The sequence below is a fragment of the Melozone crissalis genome, unplaced genomic scaffold (assembly GCF_028551555.1).
Source record: "Melozone crissalis strain CALT ecotype California unplaced genomic scaffold, PUWL_Pcris_2 ptg000023l_1, whole genome shotgun sequence".
NCBI classification, from domain to species: Eukaryota; Metazoa; Chordata; class Aves; order Passeriformes; family Passerellidae; genus Melozone; species Melozone crissalis.
The window spans coordinates 17570132-17586402 of record NW_026535801.1 but is presented as its reverse complement, the minus strand read 5'-3'; the positions used below and the strand labels follow the sequence as shown (position 1 = coordinate 17586402).

General features: G+C 38.1%; 1 protein-coding gene across 4 annotated transcripts in view; it reads right to left on the bottom strand.

Moving 5' to 3' along the window:
* Window positions 1-16271, bottom strand: part of PDE1A (phosphodiesterase 1A) — a 140219-nt gene that overhangs the window by 9844 nt on the left and 114104 nt on the right. For all 4 annotated transcript variants that reach the window (XM_054277490.1, XM_054277491.1, XM_054277494.1 and 1 more), the window contains 5 exons: window positions 14557-14658; window positions 14317-14437; window positions 10534-10615; window positions 9147-9267; window positions 7210-7394 (listed from right to left, as the gene is read on the bottom strand). In XM_054277490.1, the coding sequence (XP_054133465.1) occupies window positions 7210-7394; window positions 9147-9267; window positions 10534-10615; window positions 14317-14437; window positions 14557-14658 (611 nt within the window). The remainder of the gene's footprint in view (window positions 1-7209; window positions 7395-9146; window positions 9268-10533; window positions 10616-14316; window positions 14438-14556; window positions 14659-16271) is intronic.

Sequence of the window (16271 nt, the reverse complement as noted above, 5' to 3'; positions counted from 1 at the left end):
GCAGTCAGCTCAGGGTATGTGTTGTTGATGTTGCTACTGGTTTTGCTCTCTCTGCTTTAACTTGGCAAAAGTGCCAGGAACCAGGCCTGTTTATGCATTTTTCAGCTGTTGAGTTTGTTTTCCTTACAAGAATCCAAGTGTTATTCAGCAAAATTTGTGTGAATTCCTCTATAAAATAAAAGGATTCTATTAACCCTTCTCATAAAGGACTGTGCTTCAAGGCAGGAAAGAGCACAGAAATGCAGAACAGTCCTTTATGGGAAGCAATAGTGGCATTTGACACAAACATGATAGAAAGGGTGTCCTTCCTCCATTGTGCTCAGGCTGTTGGTAAAATAACTGTAATACAATATTTTGTTTGGAAAACTGGCAGGACTTGTAAGGCAATAGCCAAATTTCAGAATAGCTGAAAAATTCTGGTACTCAGTAATTTTGTATTTGCAGAAAATGCATTAACTAGTGAAGGCAACTTCTTTCCTCTCTTGTTTTAATCAGATTATACACTTTTTTCATTAAGCCACTAGGATTTTTTGTTTTGTTTTTCACTTAATAGGTGTCAGAAAAATTAATTGATTTCTTTAAGTTCTTTTTTTTTTTTATTGTTTGCTATAGTGAATGGGAGCACTGAATCCCTATCAGTCCAATGAAAGACTGCAATGTCCATGGAACACTAAAACTGCCACAAGACTCAATCTCTAGCCCCCAGCTGTAGCAGTCTGTGGTGTCCCCAGAGAACCCCAGATGCCCTGGAGGTTCTGTACCATCAGCTACCACACTGCTTTCCACCAGCCCTGTTTGTCACTGCCAATGTGTGCAGCAACACTTTCAGGACATGGCCCAAGTGGTGAGGAAGCTTTGCTACATTTTGGAACTTTCTCTTCTGTGTTTGTCCATCAGCTTTCTTTTCTCACCTTTCTGTAGCACACAAAAGAGGATTCAGCTGCTGTGACCTGCACAGTACATGGCTTGTAAAACATCTTCCTCTTTACAGCAACTGCATCACTTGAGCATGTCTTGATTTAACAGGAATAGAGAGCAAAAATACAAGAGCCATGGGCAAGCAGGACATCTCAAACCAGCTAACGGCAGTGCCTGTAAATCCCAGTAAAACAAATATCTGCTTAATCACACTGCTATTGTGTTGAAAATAAGCTACAATTCTTAACCCTTACGGAAAGACATGATGACACAAGAGTTTTAACAATCAGGAAACTACTGAATTAGAGAGGAAAGTTGTTAATCTTCACTAAGAATTAAATTATTTGAGGACTCTGTAATGAAGAATGCTGCTGGATGTAATGGAATCTCTCTGTATACTATGACAAACTTTGATTTCTAGGTTTGTCTGCCTTTTTTTACTGTAAAATGAAATTCCAGAAAGCAGTGACAAAACACTCAAACCAGGACAACGTGGGAAGGAAATGTACCTTTCTCAGAGACATGTTCTCACATCAGCCATTTTAAAGAGAAAATTAAAAGACCAGGACAGAGCATCAAAATTCTGCAGAGAAGGAGAAGACTGATCCTGGTGTCTCTGGAACTACCAAGTAAGTTTAAAGATGTGTTCAAAAGTTCCCAAACAACTATGATTATCCCCAACCAACCTATCATTTTCAAATCCACGAAAATATTGCAATAATGTACAGAGTTATTTAGGTACTGACTCCTTCCACTTTCTACTCATCACACCAATTTCATCACAGTTATGGGAGTATATAAAACCACTGCAAACCATGTAATCCAGTGGCACTTATTGTTATAGCATTTATAGCATTATGTCATATAGAAAAAGTATCAAAGACTAAATTAGCTAATTGAATCAAAACTTTTCACTGTAGGACTTGGTTAAATATAATTTGTGAGTTTATGGCTTCCTAGAGTTGCTACCTCCACTTTCTACTTCTGTTTAGCTGTAAGCACAGGGGATTGAATGCTGGAAATTTTGGGACAGGGAGTGGAAGGGACATGCTGCTGTGATCCTGCTAGAGAGAAAAGGTTCTTAGAGCGATGCAGACTGTCATGTGCAGAGATGGGCCAGCTTTCTGATGTGTACTCCAGAGAGATCTAAAACAGGTTCCATTATTAGGTCAGTTACCATTCCTTTGTCTGTGATTTACCAGGTATTGCCAATACCAACCATTTCTTCCTACTCTTAGCTCATCCCACTCCTTGCACTTACTCAGACCATGCTGAAAAATTCTTCTTTTCCCACTTAACGCGTTTCTGAATTAGTTCAGAAACCGTTTATGACCTAAGCATTTTAGCACTGCAATTAAAATCACTGTCACTGATACTAGATGGGACTCCTTTAGCCTCCTGAATTGATTAGTTTCCAACAGAATAAAACCGTCCATTAGGGTAGATTTCATGTGCCAAACTGTCAGTCAGTTTCTGTGACTGTCACACACATCCTCCCACGGCCCGCCCTTCCTAGCGGCTGCTAAGTCACATTAACATGCTATCAGATCATCACTCTCAGATTTTCACATTTCAGCAGCTGCTACTCTCTTCTTGTTAGTGAGTCTGGAGAGAAAATCTTTCAGACAAAATGGAACTGAGCCCTGTGGTTATTGTGACTGGAAGTATGCAGAACTGAAAGTGCCCGAGGGGAGCCTGCAGGTACCATGCACAGGTCTTTCAGAAGAAACATTTGTCATTAAAAATTGCTGCCCATGGGGGGGAAAAAAGCTGATCTCTGCTCCAAAGGTGCAATACTTGTTATTTTGTCACATTTTTAGCATCAAAATTAAGCAGAGGCCAGTGTGAGAGACTCATTCAACCTCACTTATTTGTCATCCCACCTTGATGAGGTCAGCAATCCCCAGCACACACTTTCAAGCCAAGCAGCCCAGTGCACTGCCAAAAGTGTTGAGGACAACGTTTGTCACTGATGTCTTTCCACACAGATAATGCAAACTTGGTTCAGGTTCTGTACCACTGAATTCTTTAGAAGAGTTACATAAGCATGAGATGAAAACAATAAGGTTGTAACACAACTGCTGTTGTATTACCCTGAAGGTGGGCCCATTTGATTGGCAGCTGGACTTTCGGTGTGCTGTTCTGCATATCCTTGTGTTGTCACATGACCTCAGGGGAGTGTCCTGAGCTGCCTGCGCCTCTTTTCATTATAAACAGAAATTAATGATACTTTTTTATCCCTGTAACTTTATTTACAATGATACCTACTGAAGAGATTAAAGCATGTATACCAGCAAGCATGATTATTAGTCTGTACCCTTACATTCTGTTAAGAGTACCTGAGCTTGCCAAGCACAGACCAACTTTATTATTAAATCTTTGGAACATTTTTATAGAACAAGTATGAATAAAGGAATAAACTGTATTTTTAAAATATTAAATAATCTTTTACAATTACGTTCTAAGAAGGGCACCATTAAGGATCTTACATGGTATTTAAATCTTTCCTGATAAGTTTTGTGCTTCTTATGGCTTTCTCAGTTGGTCAATAACTTTCAGACCTTAAAATCCACTTAGAACACATATTCTCTAATGAAAGAACCTCTCAGATACATCTGAGCACATTTACTGTCCATTTGCTACTATACAATAATTGCAAACAGCAGCAGCCATCAACAATATGTGTTGAAAAAAGCTCAGGATGGAATAGTATCTTCATCACTGTGTTGAGTTGAAACAGAGACAGATTATCTGGTGATTGGGGCTTGGAATATTAATTAAACATCAAGGCTTTCAAATTAGAATCCCAGATGTTTGATCATTATGGTAATTCCCTGTTAACAGCACTCCCGGAAAGGCCTGGAGAACATTCCTCTAATTCTCCAGTGGTGAAAGGTTGAAGACCCTTAGGCTATAGAGCACTGAGCTCCCCTGCATCAATTACACAAGACATGGACTTTTTAGCAGAGTGGAGCCATCCTATTTACTGGGCCTTCTGTTAAGGAGGCTTTCAAACAGCTCAGTGCTCTAGGTAGATAAGAACTTCCCTTTCTAACAGAGGCCTTTCCAAAAAGCACACTGTTCCTTGCACAAGCTGCTTGCTCTGAATCAAGCCTCCACAGCAACTGTCTTTCTGTCTTTTCAGGGAGACGTAGTGCCAGCATCTTCAGGAGAACTTTCCTGTCAACAGCACTGTCACTGAGAATGAGTCTTTTCCTCTGGACAGCCTGGCACAGGAGTCAGACCATCTCCTCTGGCTCTTGCTAAAGCAGCCCTTGCTCCAGCTGAACTGCCTCCCACAGGTGCTACACGTGTAACCTTATCCTGAAAAGCTGGCATGAGTTCAGGTCATCCTCAGGAAATTTTATGGAATGTTGCTAGTTTCCTTTCTGTACTCCTTGGGCATCTGTAGTACTATATTTTATAGAGACAACTTCTCCTGAGCCTGTGAACTAAACTGGGAACAATGTTTGCAGAGCCCATTGACAAGAATGCAGATGGTTCCTTTAACAGCACAAGCTCTGTTTGTCATAGTCAGCTCAGGAAGCGTGTTTGAGGATCTGCATGGAGAGCCAGCCTGTTTACTACCACAACACGGTCCTCAAACGTGTGACCTCCTCAGGGCATTCAGCAATTTGTGACTTGTCATAAATTATCTACCTAGGAGCAATGACAGCACCACTTTCACCTGGCAGTGACTTTTCTCTTACATCTCTTCTCTCAGTACATGCTCCTACTAACACACAAATAAAATACAACTTCATAAACATGCCCAAAGCAGCCCAAAGATTTTTCATCAAGCATGGAATCAGAGAAGGTAGCATGAGATCTAGACAAGAAGAGACTAACCAGCTGAAGTTCAAGGGCTCAGGTTATTGACTTATAAGCTTAGTCAAACTTGGTTAATCTGAAAATAATTTAAAGGGAAGGGGGATGTATTGCAGTATTTTTTATTCTTTACTAGATGTTAATTTTGCACAGCCTGATTAAGGATTTTCAGTCATTGCAGGGTACAGCTTCAGAGCAGATATACTGGACCAGTTGAAGACTCCCTTTTCCATTTAGTGGCAAGGATTACGTGCTATCTCAGAAAGTCCTCTACAGAAAGCTATTGTTACTTAACAAAAAACTCTTCTACAGCAGTCCTCAGGGCCGACGTATGGACTGTGGATGCAGACATTCCATTTCAAATGAATGGAACATATAAGTTCCACAAAACCTATAGAATCCACCCCACAGCTGTTAATTAATAAAAACACCTTACTATCTGTTTACTAACAAAATATAAATGTGTACTCAAAAGTATTTGCATTATTCACAAGGTTTCCTCTACAGGCATGAAGGTCTCTATGCCATACTCCAATCAATTGCAGATGTTGCAGCAAGTAGCCTCTTTGTGGCAGCAGATTTCTATAAATCTTTTCCTCACAGAGTAGCTCAAAAAACAGATTCAGCCACAATCATACAGAGACAATATCATTCATCATGCCCTGGCCCCAACACCAGCTATTTTCACTTACCCATCAGCTTCCCTAATGTATGTTTTACTGCAACTCCATAATTCTGTTCAGGAAGTACTTAGACATGCTTCATTACTCAAGTTGATGGAAGAAAAGGAGGTTAGGACAACACCAATCTCAACAAAATCCATCCAGCTTTGAACATTAACATCTCTGGTTGTCAGAGTACGAAGCATGCCCAGTTTCCTGGATTTTGCTTGGCCCCTCATTGATATTGACTGCAACCTTACTCAAAGTAATTTATAAATCTCTTGCTGCAAGTAGCCTTGTGTTTTCAATGCCTGTCAACAGTCCAGTAAAACTAGGCTACATATATCATTAATTTATAGAGCCCAACCAAGCCCTGGGAATGAAGTGGAAACTGCCCTTTGACAGCACTGTACCCCTCCAGAACTGCAGACCAAAAAGCTGATGCACCAGAATCAAGCTGGTTAGTTCTGTGTAACTGGAAATGGCAAACTTCCAGAACAGTTCTCCATTATTCCACATTGAAGGACCTTTCATGTCACCAGCTCAGGGCTGCCTGATTTCTGCAGTGTAGCTAAGTGGCCTTGGGCACTGTGATGGTGTTCTACTATTACTGACCACTGCAAATTAGAAGTTTTTTCCTTTGACCAGCCATTATTAGTTGGGCAACACCAAAGGAAGCAATTGGTTATATAAAGCTTCTCAGGAAGAAGAGACAATATTAATGGAATCCTCTGCTCAGATGCCCCTTCCACCTGACTCTTTCAAACCTTTGTCACAGAAGATGTGTGGAAGCTTATTCTTAATATCCTTCTAATGAGAATATTCATTTGCAATTTAGCACTAAATTAGATTTTATCACTGTTCAGCACTCTTTTTCTGTCTTGTCTGACACCTCTTTGGGAAAAAAGACATTGATTTGGATGATGGGATAAAAACAAAGCTGGCACTGGGTTCCAGGATATCATTCCCAGCTGTCAGTGTCAGGTCATGTACAGCAAGACCAGCCTCAGCAGTGAAATGCTATGCTGAAATATTCCAGGTACTTGCTAGGAAATAACACAGACTGTGGACTAAATATTCCCAAATGGCATTCACTTAATCTAGATTGAAGCTATAAAGTCTTCTCAACAATTAACACAGGTGATTGAAAAGCATTTCACTCAAGTAACTGTAATTTCAGGCAATTTTCAGGTATGGCTTATGAACTGAGATACTCTGTGCAGGTTTGGCTTTATCAACTATCTACTGGCAAATGAAGAGTCACTTTTGGCTTTCTTGGGCCTAATGCATGCAGTGATTGCCCAAATCTTTAGATCCACTGGGTCATTTAAATAATTGCCTACAGCATAATCCCAAGAAGCCTGCGATACAGAATTCTGTTATATACAGTGGGGAACAAATAGCATTTCTAATAGCAAAGTACAACTTTCACATTTCTGAAGAAATGTGGCAGCACACGCCACTTTGAATTGTTGATTTTGGCATTTAAAGCAGATGTCAGTATCAGTTACAATTAAAAGTGCAAGAATGCACATTTCTAAACTGGACCTCTAAAGATAAGCTGTGCAGCACAGAGCCTCATTGCACAGGCTAAGAGATTTATTCCCATCCCCTAACCACCTACACCTCTTTAGACCCCCTGGGAGAGCAAAACAGGAGCATCTAAAACAAACATTAAGACATAAAATATATGAGTACAACACAACTATGCCTTTTTACAGGTTGATAGAAATTAAAAAACGAGCGTACGTGAGGTCTTAGGAAGTAACCTATAAAAACATTCTACCTTAACATGTCATACCTTCTGCTGCTAATTCTTTCCATCTTTCTTTGTTTGCTTGAATGATCTTCATCAAGTTGTCCTTGAAGGCCCTTAGGTCTACAGTTGCTAGAGAATTTTCTGTGTGAGTCCCTCCATCACCTGTACTTTTAAACCCAGGTCGTCTTTGTGCTTCAGCATTGCTTACTGCTCCCAAACTATTTTGACTGGACAAGGGAAAAAAACCCCAAATTACAAAAACAGTCAGGCAATTTTAATAATACACAAACAGTTCATGTCAATCAAGTTGCTTAGGAACTAACTTGAAAAAATAGTTTTTACCAGAGTGTGCCTAAAATGCAAGATGTCTTGCTGACCATTTTTCAGGGAATTCTTGAAAAAAAAAAGTGACAACTGAAAAATACATTACTTGCAATCCAATTCTTAAAAGAATTTTTACACAGACATTTTGGAGCAGCTTCTTAGCTGTGTTTTTGCATGACGAATGGTATCTTTGGCTCTCACAGGAAAGACATCTGATCATTATCTTTTGACCCATTAAAAATAAAAAGGAAGACATGTATAACAGGTAAGTTTTGCTTAAGCTGAAAAGTCTCTTCAAGTTACAAAGTTCCAAGTACAGACAAAGAAAGATGTGAGTGGCTTTAAAATTCACTAAATAGAGACTGCAGCTACATCTACAGGTGAGTAGAAGTGAAATTATCCATATATGTATATGGTGGAAAAGGTGGGGAAAAAAGAATGAATGCTCTTTTTTTCTTAGAATTAAAAAATAAGACCTATTTCCAACCTTTTGCAGGTACTCATGACTTAGTAGGTTTTGTTTACTCAATTTTGCTGCATGGTTTATCTCCTTGGTACCACAGACAGATGCTAATAGACATATAAATGGGTTTCCATTAATCAGAAAATAGTTGCAGTGAACATACCAACAAGAACTTCACAAGAAGAGTTAACTGTAACTTCCATGTGCTCCAGAGATGTTGAATGGGATAGAATGGAAAGAATAAGCCACAATTCTGGTGTTTTTCAGGCACCATCTCATGGTGTCCACGCAGTAGCGTGTGTGCAATTCTCTGGCTCAGACTTTTCTGTATCGTGCCACAGGCTCTCCACTCCCCTCAAAACTGTGCCACTTGGTTCCATTCAAAGAAAAAATCCCTTTATCCTCCACCTCACATGACGAAGTTTTGCTGGATCATAAGTGTTTTTTCATTCGCCCCTCAGTAATGAACATCAACCAAAAATGAAGCCTGAAGCTGCTAATCATTTGCAGCTGCTAATCACTCATTTGTGAAGGAATATGTAAACAAATGTGTTATCAGTAATTCCTTAGTTTAGCACTGTTTCCCCAAACACTAAGAACACTATCATAAATACCTACTTCTAGTAACTCCTACTTGCTTCCAGTAAGCAAAATCTAGGAAAGCACTAGGTTCACCCTTTTGTTACTGAAATCTAACTAATGCCCAGCAAATAAAAAATTGCCTTGCAGAATTATCACTTAGCAACCTCAGTGAAAGTTCAAATTACAGTTTTAAAATGAAATATAAATATGATAACAGAGGCAGTATTTGTAAAGGCAGTATCTGATTATTCAATAACACTTTCAGCAAGAAGCCACTCAAATTACACTGTTGTAGCTACTTTGCCTTATCGGTACAGGAATTTCAATAGCCTATTGGAAAGATTATATTTAAAATGTAGAACTAAATTTCATGGTTTGTATGTGTTTATTCTGATCATTACTGGGATTTTGCCTTTTTATCTGTACAATTGTTCAGTCAATGGGGCAAAATAGGACATTGCAAATACAACGCAGCCCCACAGGGTGGCAATACTGCACAGCTGTTTGTTACCTCCCCAGCTTCAAATAACCGAGATCACTCTGAGCATCACATTATTAGGATTACTATGTGAGCTTATGTTAGTTCAATAACAAAGCAGTGTGTTCATACCTGGGGGTCCCAAATGCAGGACTTTCCGATTTTGTCGCTTCCTCTATAAGAGGCATAACAATTTTCTCCATTGAATCAGTAAGAAGAGAAAATGTTGGTTCTACTATGAAATCAATGAAACCTAAAGAAGAAAAAGAGAGAAAATCAGGTTTTCTATTTCCACAAGTGTCAAAACTAAAAATGAATACTTGCTATTGGGCTGATTTTCTAACTGCAGTCCCAATTCAATATACTAGATACCATTAGTATAATCTTGAAGAAAAAAGCACAATTGAAACAAAAAACACCTGAAGCTGTATAGATATAAGTGGATATTAAAAATTACAGCTTTTCATTCTTTTTCTTGTAAATTTTATGCACTGCTGAACACACCTACCATTTGAAATGAGTATTAATTATTGAATAGAAGGGAAGCTACTGTTGAGCCAAAGTGCTACAAGCCATGCTGTCTCTTTTACCATTTGGAGCTTCTTGCCAAGGAGTTAATATTTCAAATTGCTGTTTATTATTCTGTGGAGGTAAAGTGTTATTTCACAGTGTGTAGGAGGGTTCTGTCAAATCAGTGAAGAGAACAAGTAATATCCTTCGGAGACAGCATTCATCCCACAGTTCTGAGATGTCAGCTCTGAACAATGTCTTTTACATTCTAAAGTGCTCATCGTGGTATGGAATGACACAGTGAGAGAATGAAGCATTATTCTCTACTGAGCGTTTAACAGAAAAAAATATGTTAAAACATGAGCTAGCAATGGATTTCCAGATGTCTTCCTGCTCTAACCATGCAACGCAGCATGAAGATGAGCAACAGGGAGTCAGTCTATAATCCAACTTCTCTCCTGCAGTAAATATGATGCTTAAGTACATTGGCTTCAAACTCCCAGTGAAATGGAACAAAGGATACAAAAAGTGAGTGACCCAGGGAGGCTTGACCCTCTGTAGTTTGACCCTGAGACACTGATAGGCTTACTTGCAGTCCAGAGGGCTGATTTATTCATTAGCTTTAAGTTGAGATGCAACTCAAAACTGGTACTTTGAGATTATAATAGAGAGAGACTTGTGAGTTCTTAAGCAAGAGATAAGCAGTTTGAGGACATGATTTTCCAGACTCTAAAGTGTGTACAGTAGAAGCTGGGCTTATGTCCAGTATCTTGGTTAATCCCTCTTCTACCCCTCCCTCACATATGGTGAAATTACATCATGTTCTTTTGAGACCAGCATCATTCTGCTGCAAAAGCACAGGAATTTGGTGAACAGATAGGTGCAAAGAAATACCTTCCACATGATGGAATTTTGAACATTCAAAATTCAAAATGGGTAAATGAAATGTCCCTGTGAATTTACATGCTCCTACACAGACAAAAAAGAGAAAAACACAGTTTGTCATTACCTATTTGAGACTGAGCTACCAAAGTGGACTTGCGGTCACAAAGTGGGGAAAATTGAAGACCTAAAGCAGCCTCCTTGTCTCCCTGCAAACAACAGTGTTTAATATTATAAGCATATATTTGATGGAGAGACAGAAAGACAAAGGAATCTGAATATTCTCAGTATTTATTCAAGATGACTTCATTAATTAATATTCTTAAATAAAAACATGTCAGAGACAAATCTTCGAATTTTGATTAAGTGTCTAAATTCTGACTTTGGCATTTTTATGTAAAGAAGTTTACTGCAAGTTCTCCTCAGCAAGGCATCTGCCAATGAGATTTAAAATATATGAAGTCCTTGTATTCATAATTTAGTTCTGCTGATCCAGATGTAATGGGACTAGAGATACTGAGACATGTTTGTAATAGTATGCCAAATGCTGAGTGCTTCCTTCTATTACACTGGTTCATCCAGCATGTAAAACTCCTTCAATGGATTTACTCATGTCAAGTGTATGAACCAACTTGAACTTGTTCTCACTAGCAGGTATGCCTCTCTGCTGCTGAAGCCACAAAAAATACAAATTCAGCTTCATTACAAGGATGATTTGTACAACCTAGCTCTGAAGTTTTTTCAGCACTCAGCAGATTAGAAGAGTCTTTTTTGTTGCAACAGTATTAACAGGCAGGAGGGTGTATCTCCATTTTCAGCATGGTAGACCAACTGATTTACAAAACCTCAAAAGAAAAGACCAGTGGCACAAAAAACAAACAAACAAACAAACAAACCAACCAACCAACCAAAACCAACAACAACAAAAAAAACTGAAGAGACATCTTTCAAAGGAGGTTATAATTGGTGTTGCTGGACAAACCTGGCTGCCAGAAGCACTGATATTACAGATATAGGAAAACCTAGCCTTGCAAGTCAAATAAACCTACATATTTGTCATGGAGAGCGCTGTTAGATGATCATTTAGTGGAGAGCACTGCATGAACACACCATTCTCACAAGGAAAACTGGGAAAACCTAAACTGATGGATGAAGGGGGCAGTATTAACCTTCCTTAGTCTTTTTGTCATGTATCACTGAAGTATATTTGGGAAAGATTTAAAACCATAAAGGCAGGAAAAACAATGCAGCCACAGAAACAGATGCAACTCACAGATTGCATTTCATGTGAAAGTGGAGAGCTTTATCACTAAGGTCATTACATTTTATACTGAAGTGTTAATAATTTGAACTCAGAGCATGGAAGAACACATGAACAATTGCTACTAGGAGCAGTGGGAGTGGCATTTCCATGTAAATACAGGGGCCAGATTGCAATATCATATAAACTGGGGTAGTTCTAACTACCCCACTGGATTTTTTTTTGTTTGTTTTCAAGTAGTTCTGAGTTATGAATTACTTTGCAATCAACATAATATCAATTAATACTTAAGTCATTTAAATCTAAGACTGTAAATTGTAATAATGGACACAAAACTGACATTTAAACCAGTTAGAATTTGATGAAATCTAAAAACAAGATACAAGTCAAACAGTAAAAAAATTCTTTGTCCAGGCCACAGACTCACTTTTTAACTCTCTTTTAATGTCTCTGCATCTGTTCAGACTGAGACTAGAGTACTACAGGCACTGTGGTACTTCTTTGAGTTACTGGAACTATGTATTTCTTTACTTTTAAGGATTTGAGATGGGTGGCTGTTTTTCTATTTTAAACAAGTAACTCAGATTTTCCTTGGTATTGCAATACACCTTCTGTAGCTTTTGCTATTAAACTTAAAGTGTTGTTGGGCTTTTTTTCCCCTGAAGTTAACACTGGCACCTATCTTAAACATTAGCTGGAGTTAACAAAGTTTTTGTCAAGGTGAATGTTCATTTTTTTGCTGGTGAGCTTTGAAAGCTGCTTGTGAAAGCATTGGATTTGCATCAGCTTCTTTCAGAATCTACTGCCTCTCCCATAAGGCACAGAAGTAGCTGAATCTTTAAAGACAAGAAAAGGAGGAATTAAGGGGTTTCATATACATTTGGGCTACTTCATCTTGGTAGTCATGGATTTGGAAGTCCCAGAGATTTCTATCACACAGGCTCAACTCAACAGACCAGAGCATGCACAAAAAGCCAGTGCATGCAGCGAGTAGGAGACCTACTGTGTCTGCACTGCTCACTGCATTTATGTATGTGCTGACACTTCATCACATTTTAAAAGTGCTGGAACTACTCCACACACATTGTCCTTAGCAGTACATGGAAAGAATTCTGTTTCTGATACACTCCTCTGCAGCCTGGAAGACTTTGGTATTTTTACTGCTGAGTTGCATGTTCCTTTTTATTTGCTATTGTTAAATGCCTTTTCAAGTTCTTGAGCAGCATTTTTGGGATCCAGTTACTTCTTCTAATGGATGGATAAAGGAATAACTAAAACATTAGCTGGTCCTATGCATTCAGTGACCAGTGTGGTACTGTTTACTGCTAATGCTACCTCCACTTGGCTGGACACGTTGCCTCACTGTCCCAAGGGCCCTGTCTAGTCTGTCTATCTGTGTCTTAAATGTTATTACAGTTGGTCATTTTATGACTTTTTCTTGGGCAATCTGCTCCTCCTTTTCGCTCTCAAGTTCAAAATCCTCAAAATTTCCCTTGACAGAGGTAGACACAAACTCATGACTGCTCATTATTTCCATAAAAGTCAATCCATCCATTATTTATATTAAGGCACCAGCTCTCCAGTCTGCCTTCTCAGTGCAGTCTAGAGTCAAGGATGCCCGATGCTCCTTACTGAGAATTCACATGAAGAATCTCCAGGATCTGAACAGGAACCTTATATATGGCAGATGGGTCTAACAACCTCATGGTTTAACATGCTTCCTTTCTTATTCTCTGATCCCTTTTTCCAGCGTGACCCTTCTGATTTGAAAATGTCAACATATAGCAAAATTAAGACAACCAAGCTGAGAAAGACATTGAGTGTTCCCTGATTTAAAATCTGTGCATAACTCTAGAAATTGTCATACCTAAACTGGACTTTGATTATCAATTGTACTTCAATAACTGTTATGCTGACAATGTGCATGGTCACAAATATTGATTACAAAGAGAGTATTTTCCCACTGGAGAAAGGCTTTTTTCTTTCACCTGTTGAGGTGAGTCAAAAAATGACAGCACTGACACCAACATCTCCTGGAATTCAGTACCTCACAGAAATAAAAAGGCTTTCACAATGGTATGACTTCATTTTTGGTTTAGGGTATATGGTCACAGCATTAATAGGATGGTAATGTCTAATCTCTGGCTTTGGATCAGGCTGTTATGAAAGCAACACCTTCAGATCTATGTGGCATATGCATGGCAAATACTAGCAAGGAAAAGAAATAGAAGGGCTTTCTGAAATGAAGAAAACTTTTTGCCTTCTTTGCTGAACATGAATTCTTCCTATTTTCTCTCATCCTACCCTTCTGGTGCTTCTTTATAATTCAAAGCATATATAAATCTCTGTCTACAGAACGAAAACAGCTTGACAAGCTATATTATAATTGAAAGGAAAAAAACCTACTACAACACTCAGAATACTGATATCAGCTGAAATAGATGGAGAACTATAACCATTTTGTCTTATTCACACACATAAAAGTTGAATCAATGTCAGTGGTATGTATGAAGAATAAAGAATATATACTACTGACTGTGCCTGTCAATCACAACCAACAGCAACCTTGTTGGCAGACTTAATAAAATATTCAATCATGTAACCATTGCTTCTTGAACTAGATGTATTAAAGGATTTTAAAAATGGCACCTGTCGAAAAAATTCTTCCATCAGGGCCATGGTCCACCGGTAGTGCAGCTCCCAGGATTTTGCTGGATGGCTTATGTCTGCTGCATGTAGAATCAAAGACATGGCTTTGGCTTTGTCTACCCTGTCAATTCAAGGACATGCTCCAATTATCTCAAAACAAAGGCAACTATTTAAATTCTTTTCTTGAATATGAGCTCATTGAAAGGCTACAGATAATGAAGAGAATGAAAAACAACCTACCCCTGTGCCTGCTGCAGAGTGTGCCGCATTGTTTTAATTTGTTGGAAATGACCCGACATGTCTGTAGATAAGACCATCTCAATGACCAAGCTACGCAACTCCCTAAGAACAATTAAAAGCAAAATGACTGATTAAAATTCATTTATTCTCTGTATGGTACATTTGTTTAAGCGGTATTTGTTAATTTATAACTTTCAAAACAACATCATGGGTTTTATTACGTTTTAAAAAGCATTTAAATAAATTATTAACAACTTGAATATTGTATCCTAGAGGGATTCTGAGAAAGCAGTGTACCTCAGAAAATGTACTCTGTAGTCATTATTTCAGAGCCACACTATTTTGTAAATCCTATTTCCTAGTGCATAAACTAATATTACATGCAGTTCTCTCGCCCATTATAAGTCATTCCTTATTTTTTCCAGCAGCAGAGTATTCAAAAAACAAGTTGTTCTCTAGGCTTACCACCACACAACAGCATACATTTTTACTGCCCTCATGTTAGTGAAGAGTGTGCATAACACTAAGCCTAGGAAGAAGGCTGTGGAAACAGTCAGAAGAGCAAGAGGTATTACATCTGAAATACTATCAACATTTCACCAATATAAGATCATTATGACTATCTACCTTTCAGTCCAAAAGTATTGTAATACCTATTTAATGAATCAGAACAAGTTTGGGATTAGTAATCTATCTCTGTCTTGGTGTTTATGATTAGAGATGTTGGCTTGTCCATCTTTCTATTAAATCCATATGAAACTAATAAAACATGAATCATGTAAAGAAACTTTATTCTGATTGTAAATAAAAAATGTAATTAATTTTATCAACAATAATTACTGGCTTAGAAAATTCTGTCTCCTTGATGTAGAAGGATCATATATAGGCCATGTAGGAGTCCAGTAGGTCTTTCTTTACATGCTTTTTAAATGGCCTAGGAGGACAAGCGGTGCTTACATGTACATGGGGAATTTCCCACATTAATCCTTTCATTATGTACCATATATCTTCATGAACACATTCGCAATCTTAAAGACGTCCAAGTATCAAATAAAACAGTAAAATCCTACCTTAGTAATTCTTACTGATCTTTCATACCATATTCATATGTTTGACTTAAGTAAATCAAAAAACATGCAGGCGTGTTCAAAGGACTATGCTTTAAAGAGGTAATTAGCAGTTTTCTTTAGGGCTATTAGAATACTTTGTTATAAAGACTATCAAGACTTTTTTGATCCAAATAAATTACATATTCAAGCATACATTTGTTGCTGATTTTTATGTATATATTCCTGACATGCTTTAATGTAACTGGATAAAGACTCAATGCTCTCACTTCTACTCAATAATATGCAGCCATAGCAACTTGTGTTTAGAAAATGCCTTACCTTATCTGACCTCATAATAAGCTACTAATTGTTTTGCATCCCAACTGTTCCTCCTCCACATTGCTTTGAAAGTGTACCCTTCAAAAACAGTCAAAGCCATTAAAGAAAAAAAAGCAAAACAAAAAACCCAACAAAACAAAACAAAAAACCCAGCTAACACTACAAGAGAAATGAGGGCTCTGCATTGTTAAACCCTGTTGTTTTTGAGACTGAGATAATTATCACTTTTCCTTTCCATGGGAGATTTTCTTAGGAACATTCAATGTCTGAACTTTTCAGAGTAATCAGAAAAATCAGAAATAAGTTCACCCTTACTCACAAGATACC